Below are 25,884 nucleotides of genomic sequence, written 5' to 3'. Positions count from 1 at the left end.
CCAGTCCTCCAGAAAGTGCCTCTTCCCAGAAAATACCCCCCACATGTGCTGTCACTGTAGATTAGTTTTGCCTGTTTTTGAACTTTATGTAAATAGATTCATTCAGTATAAGTGAACTCTTTTTTTGCTTTGGCATCTTTCACTCTGTTGATGTTTGTGAGATTCGTCCACGTTGCTGTGTGTAGCAGTAGCTCAGTTTTCCTCGCAGGGAGGCCTCCCGCGTCGCAGTGCAGCGTGAGTTGCCGTTAGCTCATCGCTCCTATCCTTCCATAGCAACTGTGTTCATTACCCTGGGCCAGGACCTGTTTGAAGGTCTTTAAGAGAAATAGTTAATGTCATCCTTTAGGTTAATTTGTGAGTTAGCCATTGTGGTTTAGGCAAGAAACTAAAACTGATAGAGGTTGGGTAATTCCCCTCAAATCCTACGGCTAACATGTGATAGAGCTGGGGTTTTAGTTGAGTCAGTCAGATTCCAAATCGGTGAACACTTTAATGCTTCCAGATCCAGATTTTCTGTTAGTTACATGATGTACAACCTGAGCTTCCACACGGGACGTGTCCCCGAGGGGAGGATCTGTTGTGGACACAGAGAGCTTTAGTCACCTGGACGAGGCTGCTCAGTGCAACCAGGGTGGAAACCAGGTCTCCAGCTTCCTTGTCCCCCTTTTTTTTTTTGTCGTTCTCTTTGGGAACGGCGAAAGCCTTTATTTCCATTGCCAGCAGCGTGAAGTGAAATGCGTCTTATCAATAACTCTGCAGTTCAGCTGGGACTCTTGGTTGGGAACTGGTTTGTGACTGCCCGTCCCTGGGTGAAAGCTGATTCATGCTCAATAAGCCTGGCCAACAGGTAAATAAAAATGTAATCGCCCAAGGTAAAGTAGGTCAAAAAGGAAGTTTCTATGTGTATTTCCAGTTTACTAAGGTGTTTGTGAGTGACGGTCCCGCAGGCAGGAGCAGTGATTAAAGACAGAGGGCGGCAGCCTTGGGTGTTGTCAGCCTGGGTTTTCTATTTAGAGAAAGCATCTGATTATCTGAAGTGGGAAAAAATTACCTTGTTGTCCTTTGTCTCTTGATAACAACGTCTACATTTTTTGCAGACAGGTAATGGAAGGTTTATTTGTCAGCCCCAATTGGTAAATGTCACTTCAAAAGCCTACTGTCATGGCTTGGGAAATGTGATTAGCACGCAACAGACACAACAATGTTTTACTGGTTTCCTCTTCTAGTGAACTGGAGTTAATTACTTGGTCATAGAGGGCTTTTGTTGGAAATTTGAGTAGGTTTTCCTCTTGCTAACTGCCGTTTTAGGCTGTTCTTCCACCTTGAGTATCCATGCATTTATTCATTGGCCCCATATTTACTGAACGTACTGGGGACAAAATAAGAAATAAAGCAGTTAAGCCCTACTCACATGAGGTGTATAGTCTAATAAGTTTGAGTTGGAAAAATTCTTAAAATATGGCTTATTTTATATTTCCCTTTCATTACTACTTTTACGTCTTAACCCCCTTGGTGTGGGGAGTTAATACTCCTCTTTCTTTATGTTAATCACATTATCTTTTAATTCTGAAATTTTTATTCTGTTGCTTCTTATGCTCTTCAAAAAAAAAAAAGGCAAGCTATGAGCAACACTTTAATTTCTTATATTTGTAGCTCATAGATATCTCCCCTTGATCTCACCCTATGTAAAATTGCATTTATATAATAAATGCGACTGAATAAAGAATTTTTAAAACAATGGTAGCTTGTTGATTGTTATTTTGGTCAATGAGATAGTTTGGAAGAGTTCAAATTCGGTAAGAAAAGGGACTGTGTCTAATTGCTTCAACTCAAGCCAGTGGATGGGGCCAGGGGATGATGTGTTAAGAGAGAATGAAATGGACTGTTTGTTAACCTGAAAGACACACTGTAGCAGGGACTGGCTAGGTGCACAGCAAATACATTTCTTCTTTCTGAGCACACAGCTGAACTGCGTTTCTTAGCTCTTTTGCACGGTGGTGGCGTCATGTGATTGGCTGTGCTGACGATGCATGATGCAGGTGTTGTTGCCTTCAGGTCTTTAAGAGCTGGTGGGCCGTCTCGTCACTGTCTTCCCCAGAACGGCCTTCTGCGTGTGGATATATGAGGGTCTGGGACCCGTGTGAGAATTTCTTTGGAATGTGGGCCCCGGGGCAGAATTGCTGGATTATTGTTCTAGTTGTGTGTGTGTAGTTACTTTGACTCAGGCCAGGTTGCCACCCACAGTGGCTGCACTCATCAGCAGGGCAGACAGGTGTCTGTGTCCCATTGAAACCTGGCATTATCCAGTGTCTCTGTCCGTTTGTGCTGCTATAACAGAATCTCACAGACTGGGTATTTTATAATGAACAGAAATTTACGGGCTCATGGTTCTGGAGGCCGAGAGGTCCACTATCAAGGCACCAGCAGGTTTGGTGTGGGGGGAGGGCCTGGTTTCTGCTCCCAAAATGGCACCTTGAACACTGCATCGTCCAGAGGGAAGGGATGCTTTTGCTCATACGGCAAAGAGCAGAAGAGTCAAGAGAGACCCGCCCCTGCGAGCTCTTTCAGTCAGGCAGTAAACCCACTCACGAGAGGGGAGCCCTCTAGTCATCTCTTAAAGGCCCCACTTCCCAATACCATTATGCTGGCAATTAAATTTCCACATGAGTTTTGGAGGAGACAAACATTCAAACCATAATATCCAGTTTTTATTACCTTTTGTCAGTCTGTAGTTGTAATGTGATTTCTCGGTAAGAACTGAACATCCATCGAGTACCAAAAGGTAGCTTAAAAAATTTGCATATTTTCATTGGTGCGTGCATTTCCTTTCAACAGCCCGGCATGAGGGGGATGGAGAGTAACTGCGTAGTAGGTACAGGGTTTCCTTTTGGGGGTGGTGAAAATGGTTTGGACTGGACAGAGATGACGGTTACACAATGTTGTGCGTGTACTAAATGCCACCAAATTGGTCACTTTAAAATGAATAATTTTATATTATGTAAGTTTCACCACAAAAAAGTCAAATATTGACAAAATACAGAATAAAAATAACAGTCTGACATCTCACGCCTTCTCACTTTCCAGAGGCAACAATTTCAAATATTTTAACATTTTCTTCTGGTATTTACCACTGTGTTTCTAGGTGACGTGCATCTCTTGATGTCTGTAGATTAATCTATTTTAAATACCATTTGTCAGCCTATTGTTTTTATAGATGAAGTTGGCTTTATGACACTTCATTGTTCTTCCTCCATCTTCCCATTAGATTTATATCCCATTTTGGGGGGGGAGCAGCTAAACTAATACTCAGTCTTAATATTTTTGTGACCATGTAAATATTGTCTGCCATGGAACCGAAGACACTGGATGTTAATATGCAGCTTTCCCCTGGCCTTAGTGGTAGTCTGGGTTTTCTTTATTTGCATAACCCTTGTACAGCATTTACTCAGCCTTCCCTCTCTCCAGAAACCTCACTGTGTTTTCCCTGTGGCAGATGGATGGGAAGATCTGTCCCTCTTGTGCCTCACCACTGTCTTCTGTCCCTGGAGCCCTTTGTCTCTCTGCTCCAGGTTGTGGTGGTGACACGCCCTGCACAGTGTCACTGTGGGACTTTCTTCACCTCATCTATTTGTGACACCGATGACCAGAATTAAGAGTACTATCTCTGCCAAAGAGCAAGGGTTGGCATTTGAGCTGGTCCAGGGCAACCTCTTTGATAACCAAACGACTGTTCACCAAAACCTGACGAGGACAGTTTTTTTTGAGTACCACTTCCAGCAGCTTCTTGGTTTTGTCTTGACTGTACTATACTCTTGTGCCTTGCTAATTTAATGCAGTTCAGGATTCTAGGTTGAGAATTATTTCCAGACAGGATTTTGAAGACACTGCTCTATTATATTTGAGCTTCCAGGGTTGCTGTGAGATATCTCATGTTCTTATTCCCTTTCTTTTGTTTGAGCCTATTCTTGCTGGGGGCCTTAAGTATCTTCTCCATGTCCTATCAGTCTGAAATTTTGCAATGATGTGTGTGGGTCCTTTTTTCCTTACCTTATGCTGGGGAGTTAGTGGGTTCATTCAATGTGGGGAGTCATGGCCTCCAGTTCTAGGATATTTCCTTGTATTTTTCTTTGATTATTTTTATACCTTCCATTTCTTTCTCTGACATTCCCCTTAGATGTTGGGCCTATGGATCGATCTGTTAATTCTTTCTTATTCTTTTCTTTCTTTCCCTTCCCTTCCTTTTTCTCTCCCTTCCTTCCCTTTCCCCTCCCCTCCCCTCCCCTCCTCTCCTCTTCTCTCCTCTCCTCTCCTCTCCTCCTCCCCTTCCCATTTTCTCTTTGTTTTTTGTTTGTTTTTTACTTTCTGGGAAAGTTTCTCAACTTAGTTTCCAATACTTAGTACCTTTAAAACTTTTGGTCATTGCATTTTAAATTTCTCAGAGTTCTTATTTGGGCATATTTTAAAATACCATGCCTTTTTTTTTTTTTGCTTTATGATTATAATTTCCAATCTTATTTCTGAGGATATTAATTATAATTTTTGTTACTTTCTTTTTTGACCATTTCTTCTGTTCCTTGTAATTGTCTCTGTTTCCTCAGTTATTTTTGTCTATTGTTTCATATCTCTCTTTAATGCTGGAAGATTTTTATCACATGACTGCTGACCTTGGGTGCCTGGTGAGGTTTGAGAGTGAAGCCCACGGAGCTGATTGAAGGCTCTGTGGCCACGGGCTAGGGCTTGTGGAAAGGCGAGTTTCACTCTGAAGTGATCAGGCAGCAAGGTGTCTTCCTCATGAGAGACCCTACAAGGTCCAGACAGACAAAATTGAGGATATCATTATTATTGTTGTTATTATTTGACAAGAGGGAAAACATGCTTCCACAAATTTTTTTATTGGTGAGATTTTTAACTTTCTTTATGGACACTGAAATTTGAATTTCACATACTCTCACGTCTCATAAATATTACTTTTTTAAAACTTTTTTTCAATTATTTGAAAATGCAAAAACCATTCTTAGCTTCTGATCCATGCAGAAATGGGCTGCGGTGGACGAGATCCGGGCCATGGGCTGTAGTTGGCAGACCGGGTTCTAGATGCTCAGCTGGAGAGGGGCCTGGCTGGGGTGGAGCCTGTGCGTCTTGCTGTCCTACATGTGGATTTTTATTTACTCCCTTTATTTCTGTTTCCATTCCTCAGTCCTGCATGCCTTCACTGTACTTGGTCTGTGCAGCTGCAGAACCTCGATGGTCCATTTTCTCCAGAAATTCAGTCTCCTGCAGGGTTCAAGAGGGAATAGTTGTCTTGACTGTGCGGGGTGGGTGGACACAGGGAGCTAACTGCTTTTCTCTGTGTTTTCAGCCAATCTCACATTGCAGGCTCCTCCTCCTGCTCATGCCCCCCATGCTGCCTGGAGCCTCCAGTCTCTGAGCCCTTACAGGGCTCTGCAGGGCCAGTTAGTTGCTTCTTACCGGTACCCCTCTGCAGAAGCTCAGGCTTCACTTTGCTTCGCTTCATCTGCCAAGTTCCTCCGCTGTCCTCTTTCCGTATTCATTTATTGCAACGTGGGAAGATGAATTTGGGTTTTATAGAAGATGGAGTTGGGTTTTTTGCTTTTATTTTCCTTGCATTTTTGTTTTGTTTTGGTTTTGGAAGAGGGTAAAGGAAGTGGACAGGTCTTGATTCTGCCCTATGAAAGCTTTGAATCAAGGTCAAGCTTAGATTAACGTACTGTTTATATGTGAGGAGGGAGCCTGGGGGTCTCCCTAGTCCCCGATGGATTGCCACAGTGTATTTGTAATACTGACTTCCTCAACTTTACTCTCCTCTCCAACTCTCCTCCTTCTGCTCCCCATCCCCTGCACCCTTAAATAACTGACTGTTCTCTATTTTCGTCCTGCTGGTTGATGGACAGCCCACCCACTGCTCACCGCGTCAGCGTGGATGTTTCGTAGGCATCTCAAAGTGACACAGCCAAAATGAAATTCTTGGTGTCCACTCCTCTCCCCCAAGCCCACCCCTCCCCAGCCTTCCCTTCTTAGTGGGCACCATCACTACTAGAAAGCTCCCTTAGACCAGGCTCTGACTGTGCCTAAAGCCCTTGAGTGCCCTCCCACTGCTTCAGAAGAACTCAGTCCCTCTGCGTGGCCTGCACACCCTGTCTTCTGCACCTCTCGCTGCCCCACTCCTGCCAGACCCTCTTTTCTGTCCAGTCTGCCAATCTGTCAGGATTTTCCTCCACCTCAGGGCCTTTGCACTTGCATTCCCTCTGCCTGGAAGACTTTGCCTCAGATTTTTATCAAGGCTGGCCCCTCCCTTCCCATCCTGCACCCCATGTCCAGAGGCCACAGGCCCGGAGCTGGCTTTCCCGATGCCCCTGGAGGAAACACCGCTTTCCCACCTCAGCCGCACTGCGTCCCGATACAGATCTTGCCTGCAGAGTACTTTGAACATGCTGTACTCCAGCTTATAGGTTTGACTTGTTCGTCTCTGTCACTAGGATCGTATCAAGAAACTTGTGTGGCTAGTTTATGTTGCATGTTCAGATCCTAGTCCTGCACCTGCGCAGAGTAGGCATTTTAATAAATAGTAATTGAACCGGTGATAATTGGAAGTATAGGAACTGGAAGTGAACTTTAGAGGACGTATCTGCGATTGTTTCTGGAGCCCTAGGGATTGTAGCTCACTTAAATCACTAATTCCGCCCCGCGGTTGTGCTCCTACTGTTCCTGGGCCCTGGATTGCCACAGCATACCAAGCAGACTGTGTGCCCTTGGGAACCTTACACTCTAGAGGTGACAGTTGTAGAGATGGGGAGGAGGGTGTGGACACAGTGGGGTTCAGCGGTTCCGGCAGCTTTTACTCTGACTTAGTCACTGAGGTGGATTCCTCTGAAGGTCTGCTGACTTTTCTGCTCTCTCTCGTCCCTCTGCGCCCATCCCAGAGTGCTTGGAGTACACCTGTGTTCCACTTGCCCCATCTTCTCCCAACGGTGCCCCACAAGTCCTGCCTTGATAGTTCAGCTCCTCTACCAGGCACAGTTGAGCGTGCTCCCTCCAGCCAGGCTCCACACCCCCTTTGCACACCGGAAGATGCCTGTGGCCTGTTCTGTCCAGTTTCTAGCCCACCCCGCCCTTTAACACTCAACCCAAACCCCCATTAGCTAAACTCTCCTTTGCCAACTCAACGTGGCATATGCTAAAGCTTTGAAATATTCCAAAGTAGTTTTTTGAAAGCTTAGTTTAGCTTATTCCTCAAAGGCCTGAAAGAACATTTATCACCTAAGATACTCTTTGTGGCATTTCTTTAGGGCGAGATCAAACCACAGTGCGTGCGTGTGTGCGTGCGTGCGTGTGTGTGTGCGTGTGTGTGTGTGTGTGTGTGTATGTGTGTGTGTGTGTATGCCCAGATACCTACATGTATACATGCTCCCTTCCACCCAAATAGATGGTACTCTCCTGCTTGATTTCCTGTTTCTGTATATTTCTATTCTTAGCGCTGTATTAGGACCCAGTGGAAATTTAATTTTCCCTGCTGTTCCATCCAAATAGCAAAGGACAATATGGAGCCTCCAAATTGGAAAATTTAACCTTACATTTGAATTGCTTAATTTAATTTTTACTTTGAATCAGTTGCTAAGCAACTGGGAAGACAGGGCAAAATCAGCAAGGCTAATTTAGTTCTGTTACTAGTATGTTGGCATCTCTTATATTTACATAGACAGTTGGTTGTAAATACACTTAATCCAATGCAATGCTCTGTTTTGCCCAAGGAGATTAGTTGGTATGGAAGTTACAGGAAGGCTTTGGTTGGATTGACGGTACTTAAATTCACACTTTTGCCTTGGGTGAATGTAAAGTTGTCTGAAGTTTTGAGCCTGTGATGTAGCCTGTTTCTTTGTTAGGTGAAGTACTTGACTTGGTTATACCGTGAAGGGTTGTAAAATGATACTTTCCATTGTATGTTATCCCTTGGCCTCATGGACCCAGACCAATTGTTCCCCAAATCAACTTAAATCAAATTTTTTGAATGCATACCATTTAGCTATCATATGAAGTATGTTGGAGGAAACAAAATAGGTCATTTTACTGTCTATATCTTACATCTTATGATTAATGAAAATTGAAATTGTTAACCTCATTTGGTCCCTAAAGTAAGTTATATGTCAAATGTTAATGCTGGTGACTTAAATATTTTTGATACTTTTTAAAAGTCTTGTGGTTTCAAGGAAGTCATTCTGGCCTAACCCCAGATGCTACTCTCTGTCCTGTGTCAAAGATGGGAATTTAATGGTGACCAGTAGTATCATGGGGTGTGTGATCATTCACGGGGTGAATGGAGGGTTCACGTATGTCGAGCTGATAGAAAAGCTGTGTCTCTTGCGGTGATGTCATGAAGTTGGCACTGATACCGCAAACGACCAGCACCTGTGCCTTTCATAAGAGGTGGCGCGAGCAGTCCTGTCTTTTCAGCTAGTCTGCTGCTGTGCCCTGTGTTCTCTGGAGTCGCGGGCAGTATCTTTCATATGCAGTACAAATTACTTTCAGTAGATGGCTCAGATTCTTGATAAAGATAGATATCAGTAGTCGTATGTGTACTGTATTACTGCTAGTGACTAGGTGGAAATATTCAATGATGAGGGAGATTATAAAAATGGGAACAGTACCTGTTACTCTGCAATTCAATGATATTTTATTTTTTTTCCCGACCAATGTCAGATTATTTGTACAGTACATGGTAATAGTTCATTCATCCTTAGAAGAAAGAGTGATGTGAATTAGAGGAAAGTCTTAGTGTTTATGTACTTGACAGCAAATGAATTTTTTTTTTACTTTGAGATAGTTATTTGGCTGGGGCAGCAACTAGGTATTTACCTGTTCAAGGTCCTTTAAGGGAATCTGTTTTTAATGAACAGATAAAAATAAATGCACAATTAGTAATTTCCTTAAAGGCTTGTTCTGACCTACTTTCAGGGTGCAATTTTTCTGAATCTGAATATTCAATTCAACTTTATTAATTTTACTCTACAAGTATTTACTGTTTGATAACCCAGTCTGTCAAAATGTAAACGTTTCAAGGGTTATGTCAGTTTTAAACATTAGTTTCCTAAAGCAATTATTTGTTGATGGCATATCCCTATCAAATAATTTGATGACTGAGGCAGGAGGATCGCTTGAACCCAGGAATTCAAGACCAGCCTGGGCAACATAGTGAGACTCTCATCTCTAAAAATAAATAAAAAATAAAAATTTTTAAAAATTAAAAAAACTTGGCATCTGTATTCCTAAACTCTGTGTATATTTTAAAAAGTTATATACATGTGTTATTGTGCTAATATATACATTATAAAACAAGCAAGAAAATAGAAGTTAGTGAAAAAGATGTAGTGCCCTATTATTCATGATGTCTTCATATTATTAATACCTAAGGCACATAGGTGCTTTAGGGTAATGTCCATCATTAAAGACAACATTTTAAGTGCTTTTCTTTATGATTTTTAATTTCTGGGTGGCGTTTTCCAGATCCAATTAGATCATCATTCTCTTTTCCTAATAGTGGCTCACAGGCAGTATAAGGGAGGGGTTGGTTCTGCCTTTTTTGTTTGCTGGGGTTGCATCACTACTATCTTTGGTGTTTTGATTTCTCTGTGGAATTCTTTTGAAGCCACTCATCTATGTTGTGAGGGTTGGTTATCTACACAAGATAATGTATAAAGTCATTTAAACCCAGATGTGCTAACTGGAAGTGCATAGAAATGCACTGAGAGTGAGGGGACAAGGGCACAAACTCGCCAATGCGAGTTCAGATGTTTTCTTCCGCACTGTAGAGGGTCATTTTGCACATGGTCCTCAAGAGATCACTGCCCTACAAGTCCCTCCAAATAAGCTTCTGTCATTTTTTTCTTTAAATTCAATAGAACTGAGGAGAGTTAGATTTGTATGAAAAATGCTTTTAGCCGTTGTTGTATCCAGTGAGGACTACTTGTCCTTACATTTGCCCATCATAAAGTAAAGGAGATAACTATGGGATAGTATTAGGAGCACTGGATTTGAACACTGAATTCCACCTCTGCCACCACCCAGCTCTGTGGCAGAGTGACTGACTTTCTGGAAGCCCTGGTTTCCTGATCTGTAACCTCACACAGTGGTGGTGAGAATTAAATTTAAAAAGAGAGATTTGTAAAAGGGCTTTGTACCATCATTTAGACTTATGTATAGTGTGATTTATGATGCCTTATATAAGAAAGAGTGGAAAGCCTGTTTTTCATGGGTGGAGTGTGCACACGTCCTTGGTAACAACTTTGCTTTGTTTGCTTCCCTTCTAGACTGCCTCTTTAAGCTATGTCCCATGAACCGCTACTCCGCCCAGAAGCAGTTCTGGAAAGCCGCGAAGCCAGGGGCCAACAGCACGACAGATGCAGTGCTGCTCAACAAACTGCACGTACGTTACGCGAAGGGTGGTGGTGCAAGGGGGTCGCGCGTGGCCACTGGGGTGGTGTCTGAGTAGATGATGGTGGGGACGGGCTGTGCAGGCCTCCTGCTCCAGCTGGAGGCTCTCGCACTTTCTCATGTGCTTTCATGACGGGGAGAAGGGGAGCTGACCCTGAGGAGGGATAGGTGGGGAGAAGGGGAGCTGATCCTGAGGAGGGATAGGTGGGGAGAAGGGGAGCTGATCCTGAGGAGGGATAGGTGGGGAGAAGGGGAGCTGACCCTGAGGAGGGATAGGTCCGAGCCGTCCTACGATGTCTGGAGAGTTGCTCTTTTCTCAGCCACTCCCTATTGCAGGGGTAGCTTTGAGTAAAGAAGTGGTTATGAGCACAGACTCTGGAAGCAAACTGCCTAGAATGCAGTCTGGCCCCACTGCTCCTTAACTAGTGTTCTTGGGCAAGTTAAGTAGCTATTTTCCAGCTCTTGTTACCTCATCTGTAAAATGGAAATAACAGCATCCACCTGAGGAGGTCATCGTGAGGATTATATAAAAGGAGACATAAAAGGCATGTGAACTGTGCCTGGCACATAATAAATGCTTTATAAATTTTGGCTACTATCATATTATAATATTTACCCTGTTATCTGGCATATAAAAGATGTGCTCATTCTACTGCTGATACGCTGTGTGACCATAGCATTTTTTTGAGCCTCTCTGAGCCTATTTCACCTTCTGTAACATGATGACATAATTCTTCTACTCCCCTGCCCTCTGAGGCTAATCTGCACGTTTTCTGAGATGTTTAAGAGGATGTGACATGTAACCAATGTAGTGGTATTGAAATTGCAACCCATTTCCTGTTCCCCCTGCACACCTGCTTTATTTTTTCCCTTCATTTATCATGATCTTTCTAATATACTGTATTTACTGACTGTCTTCCCCTGGTAGATTGTGAGCTCCATGTGGGCAGAAGTTTATGTCATTTTTGCTTGTTGGTGTAGTGCTCATGCCTACAGCTGAGCTGGGCACATAGCAGGCAGCCAGATATTTCACCCAAGAAGCAGTGATGTTTCCTGGGGCTCAGTGATGACAGCTGAAGACCTAGTGTGTCTGAGCACTGAGGAGCCTGTGGGGTCACGCATCTGAGCGTGCTCTGTCACTGACTCGCATGTGGCGAAGTCCTGCCAGCTGCGACTGGGAAGGCAGGGCTTGTGTGGAGGGACTCCTTCATTCAGTGGATGCTGTTTCAGATGAGGTATGAGAAGAGCCCAGGTTCCTCACCTGCGCTTAGTCTGGTGTGAGCACACGGAAGCGGTCACTCCCGTCACACCTAAAATGAAATCCAGACATTCAGTCGTCATCTATGAGATCGCACGTCCTGGCCCTGCTGTCCCCGCTGAGGCTTCTGAACGACACTCCAGCTATCTGAACTTTATTTTTCTTAGCACCCCAGACTTAACAGCCTCATGACCTGTGTGCTCTCAATTTGTCCTGTTTAGAACATTCTTCTCCTGGCTCTTCCTAAGCTGGGACCCTTGCATCCTTCACGTCTCAGCCGAAGTGTCATCTCAGCAAGGTCTCCCCCCTCCCTTATCTAAGAGATGTCTTGCTTATTTTTCTCCTCACAGCACTTTGTTTGTCTTTCTCAGCACTGATCATAGTTTGTAATTACATTTAGTAGTTTCCTTGATTATCATATGTCACTCTTTAGAACGACAGCTCTGCAAGATCAGGGGCATCGTCTGTCTTGTTCACTGTTGTGTCTCCAGCTCCTGTAAGAGTGTCTGGCACATAGTAGGCACTTAAGAAATATTTGTTGTATCATGAATGAACACTGTGCATGCTAGGTGCTGCAGATAGAACTGTGGCAGTCTTAACCTTCTGGGCGCTTAATATCGACTAAAGAATAAAGAGGTAGTGACAAGGCATTGTGACAAGTGCTATATTACAGGGCACACCACCTGAGGCTATGGAAACACTTAGAAAGGGCACCAATATCTGATTTTGCTGGAAAGGGGTGTGATACAGTGGTTAGAGAAGGCTTCCTGGAGGCAGCAGAATGTGATAAGCCTCAGTCTAATGTACCTGTGGGATTTAGAAGGCAGAAGCAGCAGCAGCAGCAATGGAAACAGTCTTGGAGGCTAGAGATTGCTTTGGAGACTTTAGGAATTGCATCATTATTATAATGATGATGATTATATCGGACTTATTCAATCTCAACAGACCCTTTGCACCTTCTTAGCAAATATTATGTAACTTTATGAATACAAAATAAAATTCATAAATAATATGTACCAAATTTAAAAAAATAAATTGTAAAGGAGGAAGAAAAGGAAAGTAATAAATTGTATACTTTCATTAAATTAATGCTCAGGGATGATTACTCTAGAAGACATAAGGAAGTAAATGCTTGCATCTATTTGTTTAAACCCCATGAACGAAGCAGCTATAGGCTGTGACCGATGCAAGTATATAATATTGGCAATACAAAAAGCATGTTACGTGTGACGTGATTTTCCAAAAGGGTTTGGATCATAATCCCCAAAGACATCCCAAATGATGAAATCCCTAAAGATCAAATTCCAAAAGTCTAAATCCCTAAGTCCAAAATCCCTAACGTCTAAAATCCCCAAAATCCCAATCATAGGATAGTTGTGCATGTTAGACCAGCTCTTATGGACTATCTTCATGCAATTGCCCATAATCTATTCCTGTAATGTACTTTTTCCTATGTTGAATTTTCTTTTTTTTCTTTTTTAGTTTTTTCCCCCTCTATTTTAAATTGTCAGCATTATTTTTTACAATTTGCTTTGCTATGTATTTCATCTTCATATCATTTCCAATACTGGAGGTATAAATTGTGTAGAGACTTTGAGAGAGTTCTGATTCATTTTAGGCAGTTTTTGCAGATTTGACCCCATGAAAGTGCATCATCAGGATATTGACTTTGTAAGTGTTGTGAATGTACATAAAATTGTTGAAACTTCCTCAATAAATGAAGGGATGTCCTTTTTGTACATCTGCATTTATGAAAGATAAAATTTCTCAATATCTCAGCTCTGTGAGCGGCTGCATATGTGGCATCCTGGTTTTTGATTAATCTCATCAGAAGACTTAGGTTGCTCATCACGGTGTTTCAGATGACTGCAGTCAGGAAGCTGGCTGCGCAGTTACCATGGGTAGTGATACGCATTCATACATTTCCCTTTCTGACCTATTTCTTGATGAACACGGTTTGTCTGCTCATAACCCGTGTGATTGTTAATATACTTCCATGTTTATGCTTGCAAAAACATGTAGTTATTGCCTATTATATTTTGTAAAATGGCCTAGGAAGTGTTTTGTTGTGTTTTATGTTTCTCAAATAAATCCCCTTTAAAAGTGTAAATAAATATTTTTTAAAGAATTTAAAAAATTATTTTTTCCAGAATTACGTTTTTTTGGGATTTTGATCTTTCAGGATTTAAGATTTTAGGGATTTTGATCTTTCAGGGTTTCAACATTCGAGATTATGGTGTTCAGGATTGTATCTTTTGGGATTATGATTGGCTTTCTTTCCAAAATGGTCAGTAGCTTTTGGTAATCTTATGAAGAATGCAAAATACACCTTTTTTCATCAAATAGTTCTTGCATTTTTGGAAAAATTATTAACAATACTAGTAATAAAACCAGGCTTTGTGTTGATATGTAAAATGGGGTTGGGGGCTAGGTTCAGATCATTACAGATAGCTTTTAACCTCTGTGAATGTCCAGCCAGACATAGAATGGTATGGGGTGAATGATGGTTTGTCCTTGTATGGGACTGCACCGTGCACTAAATGGCACCCAGCATCCCTGGCTCCTGTCCACTGAATTGAATATCAGTAATACCCTCTTCCTCTTGTAGACATTTTGTCCATCCAGAATCCCCCGAAGTCTGTGCTGGGAGCATGGGAATCTAGTTGAATGGGTGGGAAGGGTTGCTCCATCCTACAGGTCCCCGAGGAGAGAGCTATTTAGTGCATATGGCTGGGGCTTATCTTTGTGAATAGAACGATCTGTGTCTTTAGTTGTCTTGCCTTTGCCTTTATAAAGATCATTCTGTTCAGTGAGATCTTATTAGTACCTCTGAAACTCTTTCTTCTCCTATCCCTTTTACAACAGGGGTTGTCAGTCAGATTCCTCTCGGCCAAGCAGGCAGCTGACAGGGGCAAAGCGGGCTTGGTGGGCAGTGCTGCCGAGTGGAGGGCATCTGCGGGTGGGTCTGCAGGGGCAGCTCCGCCTCCCGACCATCACTGCGCAGGGGTGTGGGCTGGGAGCTGCTCCCAGGCCATCTGCTCTTTCAAGAGAAAATACAAATCCATGCTTCTGTGTATATCTCAATTTTTAAAAAATGTTGGCAACTAATTCAATTAAAGGTTAAAACATACACTCAACATGAACACAAAATGGTCCAAGCTGAATGTGGTTCTTTAGCCTCGTCTGTGACCTGTGATCCATATGTAATTTCATCAACAATTCCTTTTTATGCTTCTTCTTGTAAATGAACCGTGAAAAAGCAGCTCAGTTGAGAAAAATCCAATCTTAAACGTGATCAAGAACTTTTAACTGTGTATTCAAAAGAGACAGAGAAAGAGAGAAAGAGAGAAAATTTCATGCTATTTGTGTTTTTGAAAAATTATAAAAGGAAACCAGTTCTTTTCCTTGATTTAAGATTATTGATGTGACTTTCAGGGTTTGAGTGTTGACTTGGTACTTTACTTTGTGCAGTTCCTATTTTCCAGCGTGGTTGGGACTTTTAGTGTCTGAAAGTCACCTACATGTTCAGTACAGTCATTAAAATGTTGTATTTTTGGCAGCCACTTGCCTTTGGGGGCTGATAGCCAGTCTCCAGTGGGTTTTCATTTTTATTTTTGTCAGCTGCTGTGCAGCACCCCAGTCAAAGGTCAGATTATTTTAAATTAATGCCATTTAAGGAATTAGTTGTCTAGACCACTTGACTTCCTTTTAACTAGAGTAAGCAACATAAACAGCACTTTGAAGGAGAATGACATCTAGTGGTGGGTTACTGTGTGTGTCCTTTCCTTATGCAGGAGTAACTGGTCATGATTTCTCAAAAGTCTCTTGGCAAAATGAGTTTCTCTGATTTGTTCTAAAAGTCTTTACTACTGTTCTCTGATAGCAGTTTACCTGTTACCTTGAAACAGGCACCTGCATGGTTTGGGTTCTGAAAAATGATCACTTAAGTTGCAGCGTTGATGAGCTGGGAGGAACCGGAGGGGTGACAAATCTTGATTGTCTTTTGAAGGCTGGGTCTTGCATTGCTTGTTTTCTGAAGCCTTGATTCAATATCATATTATGCAATTCAGAGCATGTTGACCTTAAATAACCTTTCCCCACCATTCCAGTGACATTTCTGTAGTAATTTAATAATTGTTTTTCTATTTCTGAAATAGAATAACGGTGACTATGATGGGGTTGACCTTGGTGTTGCTTAGGGTGCATGGTGAATAATAATGGTAGAGGCCATAGCATAGAGTGTTTTTTCCCCCTGGAAATTAAAAACGGTCCTCAATCCATTATGCAAGGGAAAAAGGGTAACAGGTATTTAAATTATCAAGATTTTAAAATAATGAAAAGGTAGCAAATTTAAGATGGCTTCTAAAAACAATTCAGACTACCTGCCACAGAGACATGATAATGTTTTTGAACAAATTTCATCATGTGTATTGTAGGAAAAGAATTCCAAAATATGTATGAATAGGAAAAGGAAAAAAATTAATTGATGAGATTCGTAAATTTTATCCCTCAAAGATAGCCTTGGTTTTTACTTTGGTGTGTTCCCTGCTCCCCTACCTTCTATTGTATTCCCGTCTCTACATTTTAAACTATCAATGAGCGCATGCTATCTTACTTCCCTTTCTTTAACCTTTTTTTTTTTTTACTTAATATGTAATGAATAAATAGGAATCTCTATCCTCATTTTTTTTTTTTTGAGACAGAGTCTCGCTCTGTCACCCTGGCTAGAGTGCCGTGCCGTCAGCCTAGCTCACAGCAACCTCAAACTCCTGGGCTCAAGGGATCCTCCTGCCTCAGCCTCCTGAGTAGCTGGGACTACAGACATGCGCCACTGTGCCTGGCTAAATTTTTTCTATGTATATTTTTAGTTGTCCAGATAATTTCTTTCTATTTTTAGTAGAGACAAGGTCTCGCTCTTGCTCAGGCTGGTCTCGACCTCCTGACCTCGAGTCATCCTCCTGCCTCGGCCTCCTAGAGTGTTAGGATTACAGGCGTGAGCCACCACATCCGTCCTCTATCCTCATTTTTAGTGGCTACGTGGTTACTTCATTATGCAACAGTACTATAGTTCCAGGTAACCAGTCCCTACGAGTGGTAGGTGGGTAGGGACTGGCATCCAGGATCATAACAGTGTTGGCCATTCTGAAAAAAAGTTGCATGGTCTTGTGCATATGACAGATTATCTGCTAGGAGAAATGCCTAGAAGTGGAACTGCTCAAAGCTATGCCCACTGGAAAGTTTTTTGGTCACTTTTGCCAAATTATCTCCAGAAAGGTTGTACCAGTGTCCTGCCTTACAGTATGGGCTCCTTCCTGGGACACCCTTGAGGAATTTAACAAACCAGACCTCATTCTTTTCAAGGGTAGAAACAACCTTGATCATTGGGCCCAGAGATAGTTTGTACCTGGCTACCTTTTTATCTACCTATTGCCTTGCCTGTTGAACCTAAAAATTATGATGGATGTTTTTGTCTAAAAACTAAATTTGGCTTATGAGGGGTGTTTTCTAAGGACTGATGTGTGAACTCAACACACTTGATATTTATGCAGTTAGTAAAAGGTGAAATGGAGAGTTTTCTCCTTAAAGAGAATTTATAGAAAATGTGAATTCTTCAAAAATGGCCCATAAGTTTAATGCGTGTAATGTTTATTGAGTTGTGATGTGCAGGCTCAGTTATCATTAAACTTTATAACAGAGTTAAGGTAGTTTAACTGTTAGTTTAACAGAGTTTTAGATGTGATATTTGAGAATGTCTTAAGAGAAATCTTTAGATATTTATTCTCCAATTTTGTTTTAATTTTCGGTTCTACTTTTATAGATCTTTGGACAAATGCGCTTGCTCTTTAGAGCTGCCAGTGTTTAATTAATCTTTAAGAGGGAATATATGCCTTCTTGATGACTAATTTGTCACTTCTTTTTAGATATGACAGTGACCAGTGGGTTACTGCCTTTCTTCTGTACTTAGTCTGAGCACAGATAGGAACTTCATATTTTTGTGTTTCTCAAACTGAGCCCATTGGAAATTTTTGAGAGCACGGGGAACGTCTGTGAGAATTTTCCCTCTTAAAGAGGAGCTCTTGTATCATTTGAGTACAAGAAATGCTACTGAACGATTCTCTAAAGGTGAATCCTTTCAGTGTGATGTTTTGAGCAGAGAAAAACTGCATTTGCATGTTGCAAAATGTTGTTTTATTTTACTGAATCCGCTGGTTTTTCTCCCTTTGACATTTCCAGTGAGTGTTAGCTGAGAAATGCTTAGCGGGAAGAACAAATGGCTCTCCACAAAAGCATAAAACTTCATTCCAAATGGAGTCAGTCCAGTATTTTGTTTGGAAAACTACCTGCAGAGCCTGTGGCTACTGTAGAGATCGCAGGAGGGGGTGTGAGGCACAGGCATGAAATTAGGGAGAACAAGTGGTGGGAGGCCACAAGGGAGCGTGTTTATGCAGGGAAAGAGAACATTCAGGGAGCTGTGCTGACGGCAGCTTGGAGGCCAAGAATCACAGCGTTGTCAGTTCTGGTATTATTTCTGAATGTGTCTTGAATCCAGTGGATTCTATCCTTGTGTAACTGGGAACAGCAGATTGGAAACTGATTCCAAAGAAGAGAGAGGGCACCCTCTGAATGGCCCATTGTTTTAAAGAGCTGATTCACATGTGGTCAGCTTGCAAGTTGATCCACACCAGCGTGTGCAGATCATTTCCCTCCTGTCATGTGGTTTCATTCTGCTCTAGGATTGCTTCCTGCAGTTTCTTTTTCTCTAAAGATGTACCTTCCTAATAATACCTATGCCCCAGGTAGAGGTGGAACGGATGCTGAATTTGAAGGAAAATGAAAGATTCCTCCCCCAGCCAACTTAGGTCACCTTTTGAAATTTTCATCATGAGAACATTTCTTAGTTTTAGAAACAGATGTGTAATAATAATGGTTAAAATTTATTATTGAATGCCCATTATGTGTCTGGCATACATTTTCTCTAATCTTCACAACAGCCCCAAAAGGCTTGCATCGTCCCCATTTTGTGATGAGAGTACTGAGTGAGACTTGGTGACACTAACTGATGTGGCCAAGATGGTAAAGCCAGTATGTAGGGGACCCAAGACCACATCCAGAAGGGGTCTGTGCAAATGAATATGTTACCTAGGAAAGAGGACCTGTCGGCATCTGGTAGCGTCTTGTCTCAAGGAAAGGGGAAACTCCAGGAAGAGAAAGTTGGAAACACTTCTGAAGTACATCATTCATCATCGGGGTTTTACCTCCCATCAGATTTGATACTAATTTCTTCCTTGTTATTTTACTTCTCTTTCACCCAGTCTAGGTTTGGGAGACAGGCCTTTGAATAACAGCTTGCTGATTGCCTAGGGTGCAGCTAGTTCCCCTTAGCATCATAGTAACATGATAACAGTAGTTTCAGAGTGGTGCAGGTGAATGAATGAAAAATGGCTGTTCAGGATGGTGGCCCTGGCACCCTCTGTCCAGCTTTGCCCTGCTCACTACCTTGCCAGATTTTGACTGGTGATGTGTCTCATCCTCTGAGTTACTCGTAATGTAACTGTGCAGATTCGGAATGAACCCAAATGTGGACTTGAGGATTATCTCTACCTCTTAATACATGTGTGATTTTAAAAAAATTATTAAGCAAAATTTCAAACGTACACAGAAGTTGAGAAAATGGTATAACAAACCCCTTTTGTACCCATCATTCAACTAGCTATGCTTTTGCTGTGTCACCCAGGCTGGCATGCAATGGCATGATCATAGCTCACTGCAGCCTCCAACTCCTGGGCTCAAGGAGATCCTCCAATCTTAGCCTGTCGAGTAGCTGGGACTATAGGCTCGCACCATTGCTCCTAGCTAATTTTTAAAATTTTTTTGTAGAGATGGGGTCTTGCTATGTTACCCGGGCTGGTCTCGAATTCCTGGCCTCAAGTGATCCTCCCACCTAGGTCTCTCCAAGTGCTGGGATTACAGGCCTGACCAAATTTTTTAATCTTTCTGAGTCTGTTTCTTCTTTAAGATTGGGTAATGGTCTCCCCCTCAAGGAACTACCATGAAAATTAAATTATAGTTAATGTTTCACAAAAATACCTAACACTTTTTGTGCTGCAGTGACCAGGCACTATGCTGTGTGGTTCCTATGAGGTGTAGGTACCATTTTTATCCTCATTTCACAAAAGAGAAAACTGAGGCTCACTGATATTGAATAACACACTTAGGGTCACAAAACCACAAACCACCACAAACCAGCATTTGAATCTAGTTTTATTTAACTCCAGAGCCTTAAAGAGGACTTTTACAAATCATAAAAAGGCTATGCAGATTCCCTCCCACCCCTACCCTATTTTCTTTAAAAAATATTTAAGCTTTTGGCTTAGTCTGTCCCTAAGCAAATGTCCATGAATTCCTTAAAGAGAAAGTGCATTTTAAAGAAGCCAGAAGGTCAACAAAGCAAAGGCATCATGGATTGGCTTCTCAGACTCCTTGGCTCATTTCATGTAGCCTCCGGGTGTACTCAGGAATTTGCTCATTTCTGTGACTCTGGTATTAACTGGTGACATTTGTTTAGCATCTCTGCAGGGGAATAGAAACCATTGTTTCCTCTTTGTGACCAGTCTTTCTTTTCAATGTACAGCATGCTGCAGACTTGGAAAAGAAGCAGAATGAGACAGAAAACAGGAAATTGCTGGGGACTGTAATCCAGTATGGCAATGTGATCCAGGTAAGTCAAGGCGGCTGTTCCCTTCTGGAGCTGCTGCGTTATCACACGGAGGATGGAACTGAGAAAACACACACCTGACACAGGGTTTGGGCACCTGTACAGTAGGACTCCATGGAGACAGCTGGTTTATTGCAAAGAGTCTAGTGTTTCTTGTTATATATGATGGACTCTAAGGCTTTTGCGTTGGTTATGTCTCAGTGTGAGAATCTATTAAATACTTCACTCTCCCCGTGGCTGATAATTTAAGGTATGTGTAGGTATCTCCAATGGGAAGCTCCCTACCTGAAAAGGAACCTGGCTGTTGCAGTTTTGTTTAACTTCAACTGCTTGAAAGTTCTTCGTATTTGGTGAGAACTGGCTTCCCTGTAACTTTTATCTGTTGATCAATAGTTGCTTACTAGAGGTAATAAGAGCAATTTTCTACCTTCAGAATTTTTTAAATAAAAAATATTTATCATTTGGAAAAGTTTTATATTTATCAAAAATATGATTGTTGTCTCATGGTTGTGAGGTTTATTTGCTTATCTTTTGTGCCCTTAAATTTGGCATGGGGTAAAACACAATCCAGGAAATAGCTGCTGTAGGTTTTGCTCAACAGATCCCTCTGGGTCTATCCCAGTCTTGAAGAATACTGGGTGAGGAAGCACAGTGCCAAACGTGGCCTTCTTAATGTGTTCTATTACCGGATCATTTTGACCAAGGCACACAGGGTAGTAGTTGCTGACTTTTGAGCACTTGGACCCATTGGGTTATTTTGCTTCATTATTTTTCTTTTTGAAAGATTTTGCTTACTATGTAAATGTTCCTAATTACAAAGGAATTCCTTCCCATTTCTATTGCTGTTAGGTATAGAGAAGTACTAATCAGGAGGATTGGAGAACTAGTTAAAAAAAAATTGGTAAAAGCAACATTTTGGGGTTATTTATATTAGGCCTTTTGAAAATAGTAAAAGTAGCTTCCAAAATCTGCTTCTGAACTCATCTGAAGATTAGTTCCTGCCAGTCCCGCTCCCCCTCCTCAAGTTACATCCACTTGAGAAATGGCCACAAGGGTCCAGGTGGGCTCCAAGTTCAGCCTCAGCTCTCTGGCTGGGCCAGGCCACACCCTGAAAGTTAAGACTCTCCGATTGAGTCAGATCGGAGAATATGGCTTGGGATGAAGATGAAAGAGGTGCACAGAGGCTAAGGACATAAACTCTTAAATGCATTCTAATTTGGGTTTTGTGACTTACTGTGAGATTTAGGGCAAGAAATCTTACCATGTCTCAGTTTGCTCACCCCCACAATGGAAATGCTAACGGCCTCTGCTTCCTGGGGTGGTTGAGAGGTGCCTGTCACAGAGGAAACTGTGGATACGTAGTAACTAAGCTTAGTTGTTCCCCAAAGCCTGGACCTTGGGATCCACCTGTGAGTAACTGGTTTATAAACCAAGTCTAGCACCTGGACAGGTGCGTGCAGGCCCAGGGGAACAATGGGGGCTTGGGAAGACATTGCCTTCCCCTTGTTTATCTTGGCCCAGGGTGTCGGGGGCTCACAGATCAGAAAGATTGATCCTCCACTTCGAACAACACTGTTAGAAGATTTAGGGACCTCCTAGGGGTATTCTAGCAAGTGTATCTGTTAACATGTGAAAGTGGGGATATTGGCAGTTAGCAAAGGAGTCCCGTACGGATCTTACCTTTTCCTCAGGGCTGGAGCAGCCTTTGTATTTCCTTCCATTTTCTCTCAGAGCCTGTTTAGTTGGGAAGCCTTGGCCAACTCCTCCTGGTCTAGACCAACTATCAGACATACTGTTTCCCATCTAGATCTTCAATCTTTCCCTATATCATGTAACCATTACCCAAGAATCAAAACTAAAGTGTTTGGAAATTCAAGCCATGTTCCAAATGAAATGGCAATCCCCTAATGTGGTTGCCTTCTACATCAAACTGTTTCTTGTGCTCAAAATTGTCTTCCTTAGCTGTACATTTGTGTCAGGTTACATTGGGCTATAGTTCGTTAGTCCCTTTACACGAGATTAGGCCTGTCCCACTAATAGATAGCAGGTGGTGGTGCAGTGGACCCAAGCAACATCCATCTTCTCTAAGCCTATACTGAGAAAGAAAAAAGGTATTTTTTTCCTTCTGTTCTGCTCTCCACTTCTGCTCCCTTTACTCTTCCTCCTTTTCTAATCATTCCAAGCCTCAGGCACTTTGTGATTCTCTAACTTCACAAGCAGCCCAGTGCGGGGAGGAACGTTTGATACGTAGCGTATATGACTGAGAGAGAAATGGTAGAAAATCCAGAGATTTGCTGACAGTCACCTTTTTCCCTTGGTGGGTTTGTAGCTCCTACATTTGAAAAGTAATAAATACCTAACTGTGAATAAGAGGCTTCCGGCCCTGCTGGAGAAGAACGCCATGAGAGTGACATTGGACGAGGCCGGAAACGAAGGCTCCTGGTTTTATATCCAGCCGTTCTACAAGCTGCGGTCCATCGGAGACAGCGTAAGTGCGGATTCCCCGCCCGGAGCGGGCTCCCTGCCCTGCCTCCAGCCACAGCTACATAGTAGAGTCAGCTAGCAGAAGTTTAGAGTTGGAACCAGAAGCTTGTCCTGTATGCAGACAAGGGAATTGCTATGGAAACTAGTGTTTGGGAAACAGGGAAACGTGGGGAGACGTGTGACCTAAATACAGTCGTGATGCTTTTCCTGCTGGACTTATGAAAAAAGTGCATGACCTGCCTATTACCTCAGTAACTTTACCAGGAAAACAGCTATTCTGTATTAATGTCCTAGAAAGGATCCCTGCCATTCCAGATCCACTGTTGGAATAGTAATGTCTTTCTATTTTAGAAATACAGTTAGTGAGGGAGGGAGGATGGGGGGAGAGTAGACCTGGGGCTTGGCCTCCTTGGTTCCCGCGTTGGTTGGCAGGCCGGTTCTCCATCTCCTGCAGCAACCGCAGTTGGTCCCGAGCTGGGCCTGCTCTGGGGGGTTTTCAGGATATAAAGCCACAGGAATTCTTTTCAGGGCGACTTACAACAGTTCTGATATTTGTTAGCTAAATTAGTCAGCCATTATGTGGGCATATACTTAACAATGAATATGTTTAAATGCTCTCAGCTATATTTTCGACCTTGTTAAAGATTCTAAAGTAGTTGCTTTTTTTATTAAAAAGAAATATGTGCCTTAAACAGCATTAAATCTTCTCAAAATGTTCAGCTAGCCTTAACCCAAAAGTAGGTTTTGACATTTTTTAATAGTGCCATTTAAGTTTGCAAGATTTGGACAGTTTAAATATGTTTGTGTATTTGTATGTGGATTGCGTTGTGTATAATATACCAGAGGCACCCAGTACCCCACTGTTCCTTCCCAGCTGCTGTCCATGACTACGGATCCTTAGCTGAGAATAGAAGGAAAAGTCCAGTAAAATTTAGGTATCACCACAAGTGTTGGATTTCTTGAATGAACTTATATTTATCTTCCGAGTTAGAGCAAGTTTAATTGTATGCGTTCCTCAAACGTATCAAACTAACAACAGATGGGTTTTCCATCTTAGGAAACTATCTTCTCCACTCTCCTTCCTTCCAACCCCGTGATAAAACACAAGTGTGTTGTGTTCTGAATTTTATTTTCAGCAAAACCTTTGCTTTCCTATTCTTTAAAAAATGGATCTATTTAGCCATGACTTAGTTGAGAAGATAAGATGGACTTGAATAGTTATGCTTTTAGAATAGTGTTTTTAAAACTATAGGTCAGTTGAAATCAATTTAGTGGTGTGTGACTTTCATTTGAGAAAGTGGAGTAGAATAGAAAGTGTCAGACTGTGTCACACATAGAGCTAAGTAGAGTTTTGGGTGGGGGTAACTTTTATTCCAGTTATACGCATATGCACATGAGTCTATATGGCTGTGTGTATGACTTGGCCATAGTAGAAAATGTATTTCTTTAAGTGAGTTGTCAAAATATAGAGGTCATTGCTTTAGAAACATGAAATCATGGCTTTATTCTTTCATATAAGACTTACCTTAGACCATATCCTGTTTTTTCTAAAATTTAGTTAGAGCTTATTTATATAAGTCCGTCAACTGCAAATAACAGAAGTAAGATTTTTTTCTTACTGCTCCGGACTGACTTTGAAACATCTCTATGTAATCAGCGACAGTCATGGAACAAAATGCAGCCTCAGCCTTGTAAACACGACCCCTGCCTGCACAGGGTCAGGTTTGAACAGCTGTGCAGTATGTGCTGTGTCTTTCTACTTGCTGGGGACGGGCGTTCCTCAGCACAGGCTTCTGTGCCTCCTCTAAGACCTACCCCATGGCCAGTCTGCAGTCCTGACCGACTTTGTGAAATGCTCTATTGCTCCTTTCCGTTCCAGGTGGTCATAGGTGACAAGGTGGTCCTGAACCCCGTCAATGCCGGTCAGCCCCTGCACGCCAGCAGCCACCAGCTGGTAGATAACCCAGGCTGCAACGAGGTAAGGACGTCAAGTTATGGCTTGTGGGTGGGGTCCTGCTGCAGGAGCAGGCCTTGCTGGGCCAGTGTGTGAGCATGCTGGGAGTGGCTTCAGCAGTGACTTGGGGCAGTGCTGTCCCTTCTGCCAGTGAGGAAACGGAGGCCCAGAGTCAGGGCTGTCACATAAGGCTATGCAAGTCTGTGCAGTGGGTGGGGGCTTATGTTCACCCCAGTGCTCAATTTGCTAAGCCTCATGGCACTGGGGGATAGATTTCCAATTTTTTTAGCCAGAAAGGACCTCCTTTTACTAAATTTTCTGGCCAGAGTGGCACTTTTTTCTAGTTTGTCTCCCTAAACAGGGTGCCTTTCTCCGATCGCTAAGAAAGGAACACACAGAGCATCAGCAGCCCTGCAAGGGTGGCTTCTTGCTTTTGGCAATACATCTGCTTAGCCTTTAAATTGGCAGCTATAGGATACAAGGACAGCAGCTTGCTTGTGAAATAAATATTTTGTCTGATGGTAAAGGACACAGTGGGACAGATGTGGGTTCAGACCCCAAGTCTGCCATTCCTAGCTCTGTGACTGTGGGTTAGTTACCTAGTCTCCCTGGGCATCCCTTTGCCTGTCTCTGAAATGGGGGTGATGGTCGGACCTATTTTTAGGGTGTTCCTGAGGACTGTGAATGTTAGTACTTAGCTGGGGGCCTGGCATAGATTCACTGCACAAACAATGGCTGCTACTGTTAATGATGATCATTAACATTTTCAAATATATACACTGGATTCATTTTTTTTTTTTTGCCTATGTAGCTCATTTCATTTTATAAGCACTTGTTTTTGTTAGGACTTTACTTTCTAGCTGTAGAACAAGAGACTTGGAGGAAAAGGAAAATACCCTTTCAGCAGGGCAGGAGAAGGTTGGTTCCATTAGTCATGCTTGGAGCGTACGTAGTGATTGGTGCAAATGAACCATGTATTGCCGAGCACTTCTAACAGGCCAGTTGAATTTGCAGTTTTAGGCTGAA

The 25,884-nt window shown here is 42.4% G+C and overlaps 1 protein-coding gene across 3 annotated transcripts in view; it reads left to right on the top strand.

The window, feature by feature from the left end:
* Positions 1 to 25,884, top strand: part of ITPR1 (inositol 1,4,5-trisphosphate receptor type 1) — a 321,821-nt gene that overhangs the window by 104,634 nt on the left and 191,303 nt on the right. For all 3 annotated transcript variants that reach the window (XM_045530791.1, XM_045530793.1, XM_045530792.1), the window contains exons 5-8: positions 10,323 to 10,438; positions 20,337 to 20,423; positions 22,750 to 22,908; positions 24,784 to 24,882. In XM_045530791.1, coding sequence (XP_045386747.1) covers positions 10,323 to 10,438; positions 20,337 to 20,423; positions 22,750 to 22,908; positions 24,784 to 24,882 — 461 coding nt within the window. The remainder of the gene's footprint in view (positions 1 to 10,322; positions 10,439 to 20,336; positions 20,424 to 22,749; positions 22,909 to 24,783; positions 24,883 to 25,884) is intronic.

The sequence above is a fragment of the Lemur catta genome, chromosome 18, assembly GCF_020740605.2.
Source record: "Lemur catta isolate mLemCat1 chromosome 18, mLemCat1.pri, whole genome shotgun sequence".
NCBI lineage: Eukaryota > Metazoa > Chordata > Mammalia > Primates > Lemuridae > Lemur > Lemur catta.
The sequence above is the reverse complement of the archived record's forward strand: the minus strand, read 5'-3'. Positions and strand labels throughout refer to the sequence as shown.